Raw genomic sequence first — 17,823 nt, forward strand, 5'->3', positions numbered from 1 at the left:
AACTGCAGATTCACAGTTTTTCCGCCGTAATCTGAAGACCGACCTCTTCAAACTCCACCTTAGCCCGTAGCACTTGTCCTAGCCTTGACGACCATACAGTCTAATGGAAAGGTTCAAATGCATTTCAGATAGCATATTTAGACATTTGTTTACCTGGCATCCTATAGTTTATGTAGTACTTTTAATGTACAGAATTGATATCTTTTAATATTATACTGTGATGACGAGACTTGTGCTATAACGGTAACATGCCCATAGTTTGTTTCATTTACATGTGGGAAGGGAAATGTTTCCTTCAGTTCAACTCATTGGTCGTCTGTTGCCATGTCTACTTTATTTGGGTTATTTCTAACATCTAGTTGCTCATTTGTGCCTTGCTTCCTAATGCTGTTTAAACCAGTGGTTCTCAAATGTTTTCATGTCAAGGACCCCCAAATTAATATTAATTTGTCCGACGGACCCCACATCTGAAAATAGTTTGTCCCACTCCCAACGAGGCACCCCAAGATTTGTAAATTGTACAAGCTCACACACTTTTGTGAGCTTGTAGATATGCTGTTTTCAATAGCTTGTATGTGTGCTCATGTGCCATAGTCGCTTCTTTTGGGCTTGTTTTGGTAGTAGACCCGGTTGCTTGTTTCTCTCATGGCCATTTTTTCTTATTTGTGCACATGTGGGAGGAGACATATTTCTTTCAGTTCTGCCTGTTTTTTTGTTTTTGCAATGGAATGAAAGAACAGCCATATAATAATCAGCGCTTGTAGAGCCTCGCTGTACATCTAGGGTTGTGAATCGATCTTTTTAGGATTTCAATTTTCAACGATTTCTGTTCCTTAATGATTCCCTTAACATAAGACCCCAAAATTCACCCCAAACTGAACTGGAAGCAAAATCGCCTCAAGCTAATGTGGCTACCGTCTTTTTCTAAGTAATCAGAAGCGTTAATATTGTAAACCACGAAGTAGCGACGATTTAGTAATGAGGTACTAACATCGACGTTCTGTTCACACCTCAATCTGAGACCATTTAGACCTGAGGCTGATTCTAAAAAAAACTAAGTCTTCTAAATCCTAACAGTTTTCTGAAAAACCTATGTTTCTATGTCAGTGGTGCTCAACCTTTTTCATGTCAAGGACCCCCAGTATTATCTGTATATGGCCGTGGACCCCCATCTGAAAATATGTTGTTCCAGGGACCCCCCAGAAGCAAAGATTTGAGTTAAAAATGTTCGCTCTGAAAGAATATAATTCAAAGATTTGCGCCACATTCTCACGATTTTTCAAAAATAGATCTGCAAGCTCGTAGCGCGGCACTGAGTGCTGTGCTACGAGCTTGTGGATCTGCTATTTTTCAATAGCTAAAGTATAACATAATGCTTAAGTTAAAACACCAAAAGGGGTTCCCGTGCACCTATGGCTGCTTTTGTTTGTTGGGTGCTTGGACTGACATGCACAAGGACAATTTCTGCACGTGCCCGCGCGTACACACACACACACACACACACACACACACACACACACACACACACATGAAAGGACCACAATGGAAATAAGCCTCTGTTCTATCCTTTTGATAATTGTTTGACAATGTATGTATTTTACATAATGTTTATCAATAAAGAGGTCAAAGTAAAACCCTAGACCTTTGCCCGGGGCATGGATAAGTGACAGAAATGCAGAATCGGTCAAATATCTGCGCGTGCTCCATCATTTTAGAGTATTCCTTGAGAAGATAGAGGTAGAGTGAGAGACGGAAATACCAAAAAATGCAAAAGAAGGAAGCACGGGATTGAATACCGATAATCAGGTTAGATAGACAAAAGATAAATAAAGATATACACACACGTACGTGCACACACGACTGCCCGTGGCAAGTAAATTAAACGTTCGGGGACTTCGGGCAAGTGGAGTTTGCTTTCCGGTTGCCCAACGGGCAAGTGTATTCCGTCTTCATTAAATATTATGTAGACTATTATTATGAAGAAAATGTTTACTTTTTTACAACTAGCACTTGCACTCATTCTGGTTTGGATGGATTTAACATTATCTTCGACAAGCGCAAATTTAACGTTTATCGTTTTATAATGGAAAATGAACGGCAAGTGCCTCTGAGACCTTAGTGTTAACCTCTGCACACACGCATGCACGCGCACACAGTGTCACACACGATTGCACATGTGATAGCATGTATGATGTACATGTTTGGAACATGAGCCTCATATGCAGGTGTGTACAGTGCTTCAAAAAGTTGACGTCGAGCCCAGGCACTTCTGAATGTGTTGTTAAACGCACCTGTGAGCGCCAGCACTACGGTTGTCGGCTTTTAGGCTTTCTAAACAGGAATTGCACATGGCAGATATGGCAAATTACTGAAATGTACAAAGAAATGTCCTATATGTCCAAAGCGGTTTTTATGAGTGAAAATGTTTCTGACTATTGAGAGTGAGACCTAAGCAAAATAATTGATTATCTCAACTAATTATGTAATAATTGTGGCAGGCCTGTACAGCACTTCTACAGACACAAGGAGTGAAGCAAATGAATGTGGATTTGTCAGGGAACGCCTCAAGAATGCCAGCTATTGGTGTCCTGTGAGAGATAAGACCGTAGTGAGATTTCAAGCCTCACTTGGTGCCGTGTCCTTGGTGGATAAGGTGAAAACTCTTCAAATCCTTTTCCCATGGTGCTGAAACCCCATAGTTTGACTTAACCCATTTTGGGCGGGAACCCCTTTTGGTGTTTTAAACATTATGTTATAATTTAGCTATTGAAAAATAGGCAAAATTATCTATCTGAAATAGATGATTTAGAAAACATTTTATTTTAATTTTGACCTTGGTTCCCCCAAGGGTCCTTGAGGGTGTTCTATGGGTTCCTGAGCAAAATTGCCTGTAGTTAATATAATTACTACTAGATTATGCACATTTTGATCATGCTCTTGAATCTATTTTATTCTCTCTGCTGTTTTTGCACTCCTTTACTTTCTTTAAAATCTTTTCAAGTTTATTATTATTCTGCTGTTATTACCTGCATTGTCTGAAGGAAGCCAAACCAAAATAGGTTTAGCTCTTAAGTACCTGTACACAAGATGTAACGAAGTCCAACCTTGAACCTATAGCATCAACATCAGTTTAATCACTTTAAAAACCTATAAAATCGGCTATTTTATATAATGGCCAATCTATACACTCACAACTGTGAGCTTGCTATTTAAAAAGTAGAATGTTTTTGAAATACATTTTAACAACACACATCTTGTATTGTAATTTGGGGGTCCTTCACATGAACATTTTTGAGAACCATTGTAATACACATGGTCCACCTGAACACTCTCCAAAGCGGACACATCTCCTTGGTTATTTCCACACACACACACACACACACACACACACACACACACACACACACACACACACACACACACACACACACACACACACACACACACACACACACACACACACACACACACTGCAGTAATGAGTGTTGCATGTCAGAAAGTCCACATTTCCACACATGGCTTCATTTCCACACTTGGCACAGTGCAGCTTGCGTCAGAGTTCTGGAAAGCCACGGCTTGGTCTTAAACATCCACCACACCCCCACCCCCATTTGATGACTATCAGAGGGTTGGCTCTGCGTCGAGGGCATCGGATCGTAATGTAATGTACTAGTATTTTCATCTTAAAAGCTACTGGCAGGTGCAGCATGGGTAAAAGGCAGGCAAAAATAACGAGTGGTTTCAGTTGAGGGTGAGTACTGCGTAGCTGGCTGTCCAGCGGTAGATTTCAGTATCGATTGGATTTTATCCGATACCAGTGCTAAACCGGTATTTTTAATATGGTGCCGATGCCTACAGTGCCAGAACCGACATGTTTCAATACAATAAATGGTCAATTACATAACAGTAATTCCTTTGCCAAGGAAATTTTGAATAAAGTTGTACAACCGGGGTTTTTTTTTTTAATCTGCTGCCAGCGCTACCTTACTTTGTGCTGATTCTAGATCAGCCTAAATCGCCACACAAGTTACACAGCACTACAATACCCTGCATTCGCTACTAATACTACTATACGGTATCGGTCAGGGTGGTGGTGGTACAGGACCCGTCCTCGGTACTCAACCCTATCCATCGGTAACGTGCGTTTGCACAGCTCAGCCTGTTCCACCGTACATTTTGTGTGTGCACCTCTTCAGTCGCTCCTCGTAAAAAAAAAGAGGAAAGGGTGTGTGTGTGTGTGTGTGTGTGTGGTGGGGGTGGAGGGGGTGCATACTGGCTGCAGGCCGGACCCCGCTGGCTGATCTGTTAATGGGCCTCGCTCCGCTCGCTGGGTGTCTGGCTGACACGTGTGCCTGCCGCGCGTTTGATCCAGCCTCTGGAAGGGTCCACGGATACAACCTGGCCTTCTCTACATGCACGGCTGGATTCATTTACTCATGCTCCTAAGGGCTCACTCACTCTCACTCACACTCTCACTCACTCACACACACACACGCACACGCACATGCACACGCACACGCGCATAAACACAGAGCGTAGTACATAATGTTAAGATGATGTTACTGGTAGTTGTATGAAGCCATTTCAAATACTTGAGTAGTTTATCCCTGAGGACATGTCAAGGACCCACAAATCTATGTATTTGTCTGTGAACTCCCATCTGAAAAGATTTATTCAGGGACCCCCATACAACATTTTGCAACATTTCTGCTCTTGTACATTGGCCAATGTATAGGGCTAAAGTGGTTTAAACCGAATTTGATGCTATATTAACTCATTTGGCTGGGGACCCCCCGGTACCCCATCAAGGACCCCTGGGGGTCCCCGGATATCTAGACCACTGGTCTAGATATCCTATAACCGTATAACGCATCACTCTATGTAAATGTAATCGGAGAATAGTGAGATCGTAATCAGTGCTTTGCTGTACACAATTTAATAATCCCCGGATTTGTTACTCCCTGTTAAATTTCTCATACATTTTTGTCGCTTAGCCAGGTGTGTGTGTGTTAAGTTAGGTGTGTGTGCGCGTGTGCAAGGTGTGTGCGTCTGTGCGTGTGTGCGTGTGTCTCTCTAGATTGTCCAGAGCGATAAAGATAAAACCGGAGCGGTTTATGGGGAAAACTGGTTTCCAAATCCACTGTGGAACGCAGCGCTGGAGCGGGTTCAACATGACTTGATTAGTGCATCAGGTACCAAATACAATGCAGCTCTTGAGGCAAAGGGGAAGACATGCCATTCAGTGAGCGAATGTCCCCCCCCTTCTCTACACAAGGGAGGCCAGATTAACCTGGTGACTGTGGAAAAAGTTACCTCAACGTTTTTTTCCTGAACCAACGGCGGCCAAGCAAGATCTCATAATATGAAACCATGACTTTTAGGTTGTCACAAATACACCCTGGCAGTGTTTATCACTCTTTTCATTAATAAACGTGCATTCCTGGCTGCAGATATGTTCTTCACGGCATGTTTTAAGTTGGCATATATTGTGTGTGTTTATTTCAAACGCTAAATCAGATCTTGCTTTGGACATGGTGGAGAGCCACAGGGCATTACCTGCCCCCTCCCCAGCCAATTTCACACCTTCACTTCTACAAAGTGATTTAGTCTCGGCCTGTCACAATTATTACATAATGGCCTAATCACAATTATTTAAGATAATCGCAATATCTTATTGTCATGAATGCCAATCATTTCCATGTTGAAAAATATATTTTCAAACATTTTCAAAAATAGTGGAAATGGCAGATCGGCTATTCCCTCTGTTTTTTCTTATTTATTTTTTAAAGTATGACGTTATTAAATGATGTATGTTATTTGTCATCTTCCCTGTGCGTGTTTCGTTAAGGAAGTCTAAAAGACAGAAAAAACAGAAATGCTATTTTTATGTGGTGTGTGTGTGTTCCAGTGTAGAAACACAATAAAATCGTTATAATTCAGGTGACAATCGTAAATGAATGTAAAATGTCCTAATCGTGACAGCCCTAATTGAGTCATGCTGTTGGTCTGCTATAGTGAGGAACTCCAGCTGAATGATTGTCATAATTACCATAGTCCAGAGTGTAACCCACGCACTGCACTGGCAGTGTAGAGAGAGAGAGAGAGGTCGAGAGAGAGCTAGAACGTGTTACCTTTTCGCTGTGGGGTAGCTTTTCAGTTCAGGTTACTGTCGGCTTTGAGTGAAATGAGGTTTTACCGAGTGAGTCACACACACTCAAACACACACGTCACGCACACACACACACACACACACACACCACCGACGTCTTCGGGTTGTGGTGTTTCGTTGGAAAAGAATCTGAATGAATTTTGAAAAGCAATTTTGACACCTATAGCGCCTTCGTCCTTCACCCCTCGCACCGCTGCTCTTAGCACTGAATAGTTACCACTGAAGTTAGATTTCTGGGGTTAAATTGAATTGACATAGTCAAAGATCCTGATGATTTAAAACACATATAATGATTATTCTTTCAGGGACCCTCAAGGTTCATTGAAGGTGCTCCAAATAGACCCTTACAGAGTTATGGTGGTCCTTGTTTGAGAAGCAATGCATTAGAGAATGTGTTACATTCAATATCAAAGTATTCTGTGATGGCAGCTTGACTGGGACGTTGTTGGCCTTCGTGTCACCATTTGTGATTAGAAACCACTACTATCCCTTTGGTTTCATCTGGCAAAATTGATGTCTTTCTTTATTTTTTTTAAAGCAAATAAAATTAACTCAAATCTTTGCTTCTGGGGGGTCCCTGGAACCAAACATTTTGAGATAGGGGTTCGCGGCCATATTCATATTGGGGGTCCATGACTTGAAAAGGTTTGAGCACCGCTGATATAGCAACATACGTTTTTTTAAAAAAAACTGTTAGCATTTAGAAGACATTTTGTAGAATTGTCCTCATGTCTTAAATGGGTTAACGCATGCTTAGCAATCGCAATAAATGAAAGCCACAACGCTTGGTCTGAAGACACAGATTGTTTATACTCCAGGCATGGATGACAAGTGTTTTTGTGCACGCTCCCACTGCACCATGTGCTCAATGACCACAGCCTGAGCCGCCGGGGCACGGCTGGAGGCCTCGCCATTACATCAGAGATTTTTTAAAAAGCGTATAATTGGACTCATTAAAGAGACTCCCTCCCCCCACCAGTTTTAAAGAGCTCTCTCTGTCTCGCTCTCTCTCTCCCTTTCCATCTCAGGCTCTCGGTTCCGTGTTTCCCACATTGTACAAGACACCCCCCCCCCCCCAAGCCCCCCATCCTCCCACTTTCACACTGCCTCATTCCTAGCGGTGACCTGCCCCGTGACCCCAGGCCGTCGTCTTTAATGCCGGTTATGGCAACACAGACCCCCCCCCCCCCCCCACACACACACACACACACACACACATGCTAGAAGATGCAGACAATATACTTATTACTTAGTTCCCATGGTTGATTAGACTGCAACCTTTCTGTTCTCAAATGCAAACTGGTCCACTCCAGAACCCCTCCTCCTTCCCTTCCCAATAGCCTAGTCTAGACCACTCCTCATCCTTGGCTCCATTCTGTAGTCTTCCATAGCCAGAGTCTCTCTAGTCTGTAGTCTCCGGTGATTTGGGCATTATGTGTCCCAGGAACATTGTGAGTACTGTGCGTGTCCACTTACTCCGCTACCCATCATGTGGTGCCGGAAACGCATGCACTGTGTTCTGCTCGGCCCTTACAGGGGCCATTGGCCAAACGCATGCACTGCTCGGCCCTTACAGGGGCCAAACGCATGCACTGTGTTCTGCTCGGCCCTTACAGGGGCCATTGGCCAAACGCATGCACTGCTGGGCCCTTACAGGGGCCAAACGCATGCACTGTGTTCTCCTGGGGGCCCTCAGGGGACAAAAGATGAGAATCCTGTGCCTTCTAATTTTTGCTATAACTTGCTAACCTCCCCATTACGTTGTCCTTCAGGAAACACTGCTCTTTTTATCGTCCGCATTGCTCCCCCCAACTTTCCGCCTCTTTCTGTGCAGAGAGTGAGAGCGTGAAGTTGAACGCACTGCGCTTTCTGTTGCCAAGCTCAAGGCTTCAAATGTCTCTCGGGCCTCCGTTCAGCTGTCCAAACATCAAGTTCTTCGTTGCTCATACAGAGGGCCTTAACACATTAACTGCCATATATTAAGTAGTTATTTTCTCAATTTACTGCCAGTTCTTTTGAGTGGTGCAACCACTCCTATAGACAGCTATGTGTGTCCCTGGGTCTCTGGGTCTGTCCCCGCCTGGCTGGGTCTGTCCGAGCATTTTTGGTTGGTTTTCACAACTTACTGTATATATGATGATTTGGGATGTTACAGTACAGTGACAGTACAGTACAGTACAGTAGAGGGACCACCTGGGGACCCCCACATGGTAACTGTCATTTCTCAACCATTTCGGACGCGGGGCGGCTCGCCGGAACCGGGCCGGCACCCTGGCCGCGATCCTGTGGGTCTGGAACTTCCGGGGACCCCCTGGGGACCCCCACACGGAGTTGCACCACTCACTTCACACGGGTGTGATTTTACTCATCTTTCAAGATCCGCAGAATGTTTTCTTCATTGCTGAATGCCGTTGTAAACAAAGGATGTCACGTTGGAATGATAACAATTAACATTGTAAACCCAACCTTCCGTTCTTTAGTTATGGGCAGTTCAATGTGGCTTGTTTTCACCAAAAACGCAAACTGGGAAAATAAATCTGAGATGGAAGCATTTTTATAAATCCTTTGGTGTGGACGGGCTGGATTTTCTTTTGTTTATCCACGTGATTTCTGGGTGGAGTGTTCTCCTGGAAGTCATGGCATCATTCATAGGATGGAGTGTTCTCCTGAAAGTCATGGCATCATTCATAGGGTGGAGTGTTCTCCTGAAAGTCATGGCATCATTCATAGGGTGGAGTGTTCTCCTGAAAGTCATGGCATCATTCATAGGGTGGAGTGTTCTCCTGAAAGTCATGGCATCATTCATAGGGTGGAGTGTTCTCCTGAAAGTCATAGGTAGCATCATTCATAGGGTGGAGTGTTCTCCTGAAAGTCATGGCATCATTCATAGGATGGAGTGTTCTCCTGAAAGTCATGGCATCATTCATAGGATGGAGTGTTCTCCTGAAAGTCATGGCATCATTCATAGGGTGGAGTGTTCTCCTGAAAGTCATAGGTAGCATCATTCATAGGGTGGAGTGTTCTCCTGAAAGTCATAGCATCATTCATAGGTTGGCGAAGAGCACCCTCTCTAGTGTAATATCTGAAATCTGAGTCCATGGCAGTCAATAAAGGACCACTTTACTAAGTTCAATAATTGTGAGTAGACGGAAATGGTGGCATCTCCAGTCCACACCAATGCAACTCCTTGCAACATGCAACTACATGCAACCATTATCCCCAATGGCAGTTGCAAGGAGTTGCATTGGTGCAGAATGGCCTTAAAACCGTTTTGGTGGAATGAGTTGCGATTCGTTGCATTGGTGTGGTCTGGCCTTTATAACAAGCTTTATTGAGGGCCGAATATATGAAGATGAGGTTGAAAAGTTCGAACAACCCCCTTGAGGTAGTTCGGGGGTCCCCAGAAAACCCCTATATTATACTGTGTCTGTACATCAGTTATTTGAAAATTGCCAATCTAATATGGGGGTCCTTGACATGTAAATGACATGTAAATGTTTTAGAAGCACTGTCTTGCAGAGTGAGGGCTTTGCCAAAATGGTCTCTCCATGGGATGATTCACCAAGCGCAGCGCACACGCAATTACACACACACACACACACACGAGCACACGCACGCACACGTATACACACACTCACTCACTCTGCTGGGGTTGTCTAGACTTGCCCCCATGTGGAAGAAAGGAAAGACGAGAGGGAAATGTCCTTCCTTAAATCATTGTCAAGCTCTGTGTTTTATAACTCCACATGTGTCCTGTAAGGTTAAATGTGGTCTTCTGGTTTGCTTGTTCAAAAGCCAGGTTAAAATACGGACTGTAGTTTCGAACCTGGCACCTGATTCAAAATGTTGTCATTGCGTTAATTTAAGCCCTTTGCACTTAAATGTTAAAATGGACGTATTAGGGGTGCAACAGTTAATTGAACTAATCGGTTTAATCAGTTTTAAAATAATTTTCCGCTATTCGATAAATCTAATACGTAATCAGTATTTATGGCTGGATCAGATCCCAGATCATGCTGAGTTCTTTGAGAATAAGGACTTGTGTGCTGTGGTTCTCAACCTTTTTAGGCCGTGACACCCTAAAATAATTTAAATCGGGGATCTCCCTCCCTGACAAGAATTTGCCAAACATGGCCGATCTACAAGCTCACAACCCATTGCAATGTGTTGTGGGCTTTTAGATCTACGTGTAGAATGCCCCACCCCCCCAGCATAGAGGGGGGGGGGGGGGGGGTTAGGTTAACAAAAGTGTTAAGCCCATTTTGAATATCTCAATAATATCGTTAATCACAATTACTTTTGCCACAATAATCATGACAGGAAATGTTCATATGGTCCCATCCCTACTCTGGTGTGTGGACGTGGTCAGTGCCTGCAGAAAGTGACCTATGTGTCGGGCCTGCGTGGCTGCCTGGTAGGTCCCTCCGTATTCTGACCCCATCCCTGACCCCGGCCTATATCCAATCGCGCTCTATCTTTGTCGTTACATTACGTGCTTTTGGCGTACTTTTATTGTGCGAAAAAACTATGGAAAACAAAACCATTTTCTCATTGCACATTGCACTGGGTGGGCACTTTGTGCAGGGGTGGACTGAACTCAAAGTGGAATATGAATTCACGTGTCTGCCGACTGTGTCCCAGCCAACAAGGCGTCTGGTCTGCAGGTCCACTCCACTGGGCTGGAGCTTGTGTCCTGTCCTCGATACTGAATCCTTTTTAGCCAGAGCCAGGAGATGCAGCTTTAGATGGAACTTAGATATTATGTCAGGACCCGTCTGCTAAAAGCCCTCCACATGATCCGGAGTGAGCCGTTTGTTTTCCGCCGCGCTGAAAGAGAAACCTGTGGCTTGTTATTCTTCTCTGTCGAGGAATTCCAAGTGTGTCGCGGGGTCTCCTCTGCCTCTCCGCAGGGGCCTCTGCCCTGTTTACCCTCTCGGCTCCTCGTAAACTCTTCCCCTCTCGTCGCTGCGTGGTCGACGTCCCTCTGTGCTTGTGGTTAGGTTCACACTGCTGGCCAGTGCCTGGCGGTGGTTTGGGGGGGATGGGTGCAGCAGGACATGCTGTTAGGTGGGGGAACACAGGCTCTGTCCAGCTGGGAGGTTAATTAAGGCAAACAAGCAGCACAGTGGTTTCTGACCCCCCCCTCCCCCACCATGTGGCTTCACACACTGATTCATAAAAAGTAATGGGTGTTACAAATTAGGGCTTCATACAAACGTATTGAACATTTATTGTCGTCGAAATATCAACGTTCACGTTATACATAGTATCGTGAAACGGCTGCCTAAACTGCAATAACTGGTGTATACTGAACTGTATTCTGAACAGGTCTGTAACAGGTATTGGGGGGGGGGGGGGGGGGGGGGGGGGGGGTGGGGCGCGTTGTGAACTTGTACATCAGATATTTTATAGATGGATATTAGGATGTAGGTGTAGGATATAATAGGTGTGTGTGCGCGTTGTACTCGCTTCTTTTGCGCTTGTTTTCGTAGGCCTGATAGCTTCTTTCTCTTGCGACACTGGCCTATGGTCTGACACTGGAGGATTAATACAGGACACACACACACACACACACACACACACACACATGCAATTTTCTCGTGGCAAGTTTGTTTCTCTCAAGTAGACACGCAGGTCTGCCTCTTGTGTTGCATTTGGTTGCTAGGCAACCAAATGCTGAGTGTATGCACTATGCAGTACTTGAGAGAGCAGTCTCCCACTGTCTGTCTGCCTACTGGTATCTCAGACAGCACTCCTGTCTGTCTGTCCAGCCGAATTGGCTATTGTAGCTTGTTTTGTTCACACAATAAAAACAGTACAGGAGGCAACAATAAGAAGAAAATAGACACTGCAGCAAGTGCAGATGAGAAAGGAAACCCATATAGGTTTTATACAAGGTTCTCACCTAAAATAAAATACAAGTAGTACATTGAACATAGTATTCAAATACATACTCAATTTGAAAACGTTTCAGAAGCACTGGTGTAAACAAGTAAATTTAGTGCATTTACTCAAGTAAATTAAAACAAAAAAAATCCTTTCCCCCAACTGCACTGGAGTAGGATGGGAACCCCTTTTGGTGTTTTAAGCATTATGTTATAGCTATTGAAAAATAGCAGTGCCACGCTACGAGCTTGTAGATCTGCTATTTTTGAAAAATCGTGAAAATGTGGCGCAAATCTTTGAATATATATATTCTTTCAGAGCGATTTTTTTTTAACTCAAATCTTTGTTTCTGGCCTGGGCCATGGCTCAGTGGTCCAGGCACCTTGGCTGGTAATCCAGTCTGGCAGTGTGCCGCGGGTTCGACTCCCGATCCCGACAGCCTTTACTGCATGTCTTCCCCCCCATCTCTCATCTCTCTCCTCATTTCCTGTCAGCCTACTGTCTGCATTGGAGTAGGCCTTCTGTGACTCTGGCCGGAGAATGTCTGGTGCTTTCACACTCTTCTGTGTGTTTAGCCCTGGGCTAACGTAAGCTAATGACAGTGGTGGAAAGTAACTAAGTACATTTACTTAAGTATTGTATTGTAAGTACTTGTACTTGAGTATTTTCCAATTTCCAATACTTTTACTTCTACTCCACTACATCTTGGATCCAAATGTTGTACTCCACTACTTTTATTAGTTACTTTGTCGATTTTGATTATTATTACCAAACACATTAACCACTTCAACCCATACATTTCAGCCATTTGAAAATAGCCGATCTACAAGCTTGCAATGAGTCGCGATGCGACACATTTTGAGCTTGTAGATCTGCTATTTTTTTCTGTGCAATTTTACTTTTGGTACTTTTAAGTAAAAATGTTTGTACTTTTACTCAAGTAAATTTTGAATTCCAGACTTTTACTTACAGAGTATCTCTGTTGCATTATTGATACTTGTCCTAAATTTGGGCTAACCCATCCTGTTGTTCACACACATTCACACGGCGTGGTCCGAGCCCCGGGGGCTAGGCTGGTCACTGATAATTCTACCGTTCCTTAACCACCTATTAGTGTCCTATCCACACTAGCTCTTTAGACACCATGTCATTTCTTTGGGGTCTATAACCCCCGACAAGTTGGCGTGAAACTTTGCTCGAGAGCAGGACCCAGAAAAGACCACAGCTAAGCTCTGTATGTACTAGCCCAATTAAAATATAGCGGTGTTAGCCATGATGGTGGGATGAGATTCTTCTGAGTCAGAAATGAATCAACTGTTATTGTCACATCACTGGTTTACAGTTGTAAAGAAGTGGGTGAAATTAGTTGTTGCATAAGCATTGTGTTCTTTTTTCTTTTTTTTTGGAGTGGGAGATGGGGAGGGGAGAATTAACCAGCTGGGGACTCTGTGACCCACAGAGTCCCCAGCTGGTTAATTCAGTATATCATCAGAATCTGTTTAACCACTTAAAACCTATTTAATACTTAATTATTACATTTAGGGTGTTCAACAATAGCTGATCTACAAGATGATTTGTCAGACTTCTGATTGGTCCCTGACTGTCGTGACTGACTGACCAGCAGGCTCTTTCTTTTTTTTCCCTTTCTTTTTTTTTTTAAATGTTTTTTTTTTGTGGCTTTCGCCTTTATTTTATATGGAGGGACAGACAGTAGGCTGACAGGAAATGGGGAGAGCGATGGGGGGTGACATGCAGTAAAGGCCGTCGGGATCGGGAGTCGAACCCGCGGCACACTGCCAGACTGGATTACCAGCCAAGGTGCCTGGACCGCTGAGCCACGGCCCAGGCCGACCAGCAGGCTCTTTCTGCCTGGTTCCGCCATGTTCATGTTGAATTTTATACGTCAGTTTTGGAAAAAACTAAAAACAAATATTATATGCCCAGTCAGTCACCATGCTGCACCTATGATGTTTCTTTTTACTGACCAAGTTTAAAAGAAGAATTGAATGCACAGAATATCAATATGAAGCAACTGAACAGCCTGTTATTTCAATGGTAGTGGATGAGAGAGAGAGAGAGAGAGAGAGAGAGAGAGAGAGAGAGAGAGAGAGAGAGAGAGAGAGAGAGAGAGAGAGAGAGAGAGAGAGAGAGAGAGAGAGAGAGAGAGAGAGAGGGAGGATTTTTGTCCAACCACAAAACGGCAACCAATGGGTGAGAAGAGGGGCACAACCAGGGGTGGGACTTGACAAAGGGCGAATTGGGTCCAGAGTAGACTATGGACTGTGGTCACTGGTCTAAAGTAACTAAGTACATTTACTCAAGTACTGCACGTCAGTACAATTTTGAGCTATTTGCACTTTACTTGAGTATTTCCAGTTTCCAATACTTCCACTACATCTCGGATCCAAATATTGTACTTGTACTTGAAAACGTACTAGTTACTTTGTAGTGTCCGACGGATGGACACACGGACGGAGTGCAAAACATACTTTCTCCCCATGCCTTCGGCCTGGTGGAGACAATTAAGACATTTCGCTTTAGCAGATTTCCTATGTAGGGCATGGGGAAAAAAGGCAGAATGTTTTGTTTGCTTGAAATGGAGTTTGAAAAACAGAGTTTTTATTTTATTGTGCAACTATGCAATATGGATGCAGTGATTTACCGTATATGTTGTGTCCTATAAGTCCATGTGGGCCGGGCACCTCTGGTGCATATGACACAAAAGACACATTATTTTTCTTCACGCGACAATAGCAGTTCCTGACATGGCTGTGTTGTTCCTCTCTGGTCTGCTTAGGTACATGTATTGGACGGACTGGGGTGAAATTCCAAAGATCGAGAGAGCGGGCATGGACGGGACCAATCGCGCTATGATAATCGACAAGGACATCTACTGGCCCAACGGGCTGACACTGGACTACAGCCAAGAGCAACTCTACTGGGCCGATGCTAAATACAACTTCATACACCGCTCCAACCTGGATGGAACCTCAAGGTACAACACACCCCCCCCCCCCCCCCCCCCCCCCCCAATCACACACACTAGCTTCTGTCTATCAGTCTAGACTAGTCGAGACCCGAAAGAGAACTGGACCCAAACTACTGAAAATAGCCGATGTACAAGTTCACGACACGTTGCAATGTGCCACGCTTGAGCTTGTAGATCTGCTATTTTCACTACCTTGTTTTTTCATTCTGATTTATGACATTTCTTAGATTTTTTCTTCAATTATTCATGATATTTTTTTTTTATTAAAAATTTTACATCATTTTCAAATAACCCAGTGTTTGGGAAACGGTGGTCTAAGACTAGTGGGTAGGCAACAGGTGGCCCATGGGCCAGAACTGGCTGTGCCAGTTTTATTTTGTTTGTTGACTTTTGGGGGCAAAATGCAACTTTTTGCGTGGTTTACAAGTGAGTGCACACACATGAATCTGTCACTCAATTCAATTCAATTCAAATGAGCTTTATTGGCATGAGAAAACATGAATATAATAAACAGTGTGCAGTAGGTCTAGAGGTCTACTCGGTGCAGATAGTAGTCTGTGGTTGTATTCCATTGGCTAACCTTTTATCGCAGCAGTTGTTGCTGCTGTGTTCGCACATTGTCGTATTTCTCTCAGTTGGTATGGGAGTTTTTTGTCATTGGTCAGGTTTTCAAACTCACTTTGAGTGTATATGTAATCTGTGGGAAGTATGTGTGTCTGATGGAAAGTGTAGTTGGGTGGGTGCGTAAGTATAGTCTGTCTTCCCTTCGGAAGTCTGTCTGTCAGTCTGTCTGTGGCAGACTTTCTCTATTGCCAAGCTTTGTTTGCGTAGCCTCGCGTAGCCAGCCTTCAATCTGCCTTTGCAATGCATATTCCCCCAGCAGTGATATTAGTATGGCTAAACGAGGCTAATGTTTGCTGAGTCTGTACCTAGTCAAGGCTTTCCTTTTTGGGTCGTTTACCGCGCTCAGGTATTCAGCCAATGTATCTTCTCTTTTTAGTGCTAGATAGCAGTCCATTTTGGGGGGGTATGCTATTTGTGTTTTAGCAGCCCCTCCCTTTCCATGAAAACACTTTTTTTAATGGGACATTAGCAGACAGAAATGTAGAAAACTGTCCCTGCGATAACAGCAAGACATTTCACTTAACACATTTTGTATCTCATTTTCCATAAGAAACTAAATGTAAAATTACTTCGCTGGTGCAGTGAACGATGTCACTCACCTTTCCCTTGCTATCTCCAGACACCTGACATGAGTCATGACATCTCTTGGCTTTAACCAACATGTCAACCTCGGGGACCAGTTTGTGAGCAGTCGTTATTGTCATAATGTCACTCAGTGTCACCTGCGGGAGTGCAGTTTGGATTTATTGCAGAGACAAGCCTGCTCACGTAGATAGAGGTTGAGATTTGTTGAGTCTGTGGAGTCGGTCGTGAGTCTCCTGACTTTTGGTAAACGTGGATGGATTGCTGGAGTTTTTGCAGTGCTGCTTCAAGCTCGTTTAACGTTTGCGTTATTTGTCCGTCCTCGTCCTCCTGGGTAGTCTTATTTTTCCTCTGTGTGACACCGACATCTCTGTGTAGTTTGATTGTGTTGAGAATTCCTTTGCAACATGCACGTTTCCGCGAGCATATGAGACAGGTTTGCTGTTGAACTCGCAGAAGAAAACGTGATTTGTGACTTTCCAATTTAGCTGTCGAATGTCGAACACCCGGCCTTCAATGTCGACCTTTCTCTTTTTGGACATACTTTTGAACCACAGCAGAAAACCGCCTCAGCTTGGCTAACGGCTGATACTTACCCGAGTTTTTTGTCTGTTGTGTCTGACAACATGGTTTATGCAAAGTGAAGCGCCGCCACGTACAGTAACTGCTGTCTATTGTTAATGCGGTTTACACAACACACTCACTGTCGAGAAGGAGACCGTACAGACAGCAGGAACGCCAAGTGGCGAGGGCGTCGTCAGAACCGTTAACAAAATAAATGGATCGCATTCGTTTCTTTTTCATCAAAATCGTCAGGCGGCCAGATTTCACGCCTTCACAGATTCTATGGGGCCACCAGTTTGGCAACGCTGTTAATTTAAAGGCTTTATATTTGTATCTTACATAACCACTTAAATCCCGTAGACTTACTATCGATAAGGGCTATTTTGTGCCACCCCTTAACGCTTATCCCTAAACTTATTTGCCATTTTTTACTATTTAAAAAAAAAACGTTTCAAGCTCACAACGTGTCGAGGTAGATCGGCTAGTAACTATTTTAAAACGTTTTTCAAAATAGTAAAAAATGGCAAATAAGTTTAGGGATAAGGGTGGCAAGATGGGGCCCAGTATACAGGGTACTAGAGCTGAGTTGGCTCTGTAGTCTGTACTGCTTTTCTCCCCTTTACGCCAAAACTCTTCACCAGAAAATAGCCGAGCTACAATGCGACACGTTGGGAGCTTCGTAGATCTGCTATTCTAGGTTAATGTTACCAAAGATTACATTATGGTTCAACAATGGATGTTGTGGTTAAACACAACAACCAGATGAACCCCAGAAGCTTGCCTCTTCTGGGAAGAACATTCGCCAAACAATAGCCAAACTAAAAGCTCACAACGTGTCGTAGCGGCTATTTTTGCTATATTTGATGTAGACCACTTTTTCCCAAACACTGGGTTGGGACCCATTCGTGGGTCACGGACAAATGTTTATGGGTCCCTTTATTTTCGGTTTCCTATGTTTTTGTTTTGAATTATTATTATTTTGAAACATTTTCGAAAATCATCCCCAAAA

At 43.8% G+C, this 17,823-nt stretch overlaps 1 protein-coding gene across 1 annotated transcript in view; it reads left to right on the forward strand.

Annotated features, from left to right (window-relative positions):
• Positions 1-17,823, forward strand: part of lrp6 (low density lipoprotein receptor-related protein 6) — a 97,898-nt gene that overhangs the window by 19,394 nt on the left and 60,681 nt on the right. The window contains exon 3 of the mRNA XM_079493999.1: positions 14,853-15,050. Within this exon, the coding sequence (XP_079350125.1) occupies positions 14,853-15,050 (198 nt within the window). The remainder of the gene's footprint in view (positions 1-14,852; positions 15,051-17,823) is intronic.

The sequence above is a fragment of the Electrona antarctica genome (assembly GCF_951216825.1).
Source record: "Electrona antarctica genome assembly, chromosome: 23".
NCBI lineage: Eukaryota > Metazoa > Chordata > Actinopteri > Myctophiformes > Myctophidae > Electrona > Electrona antarctica.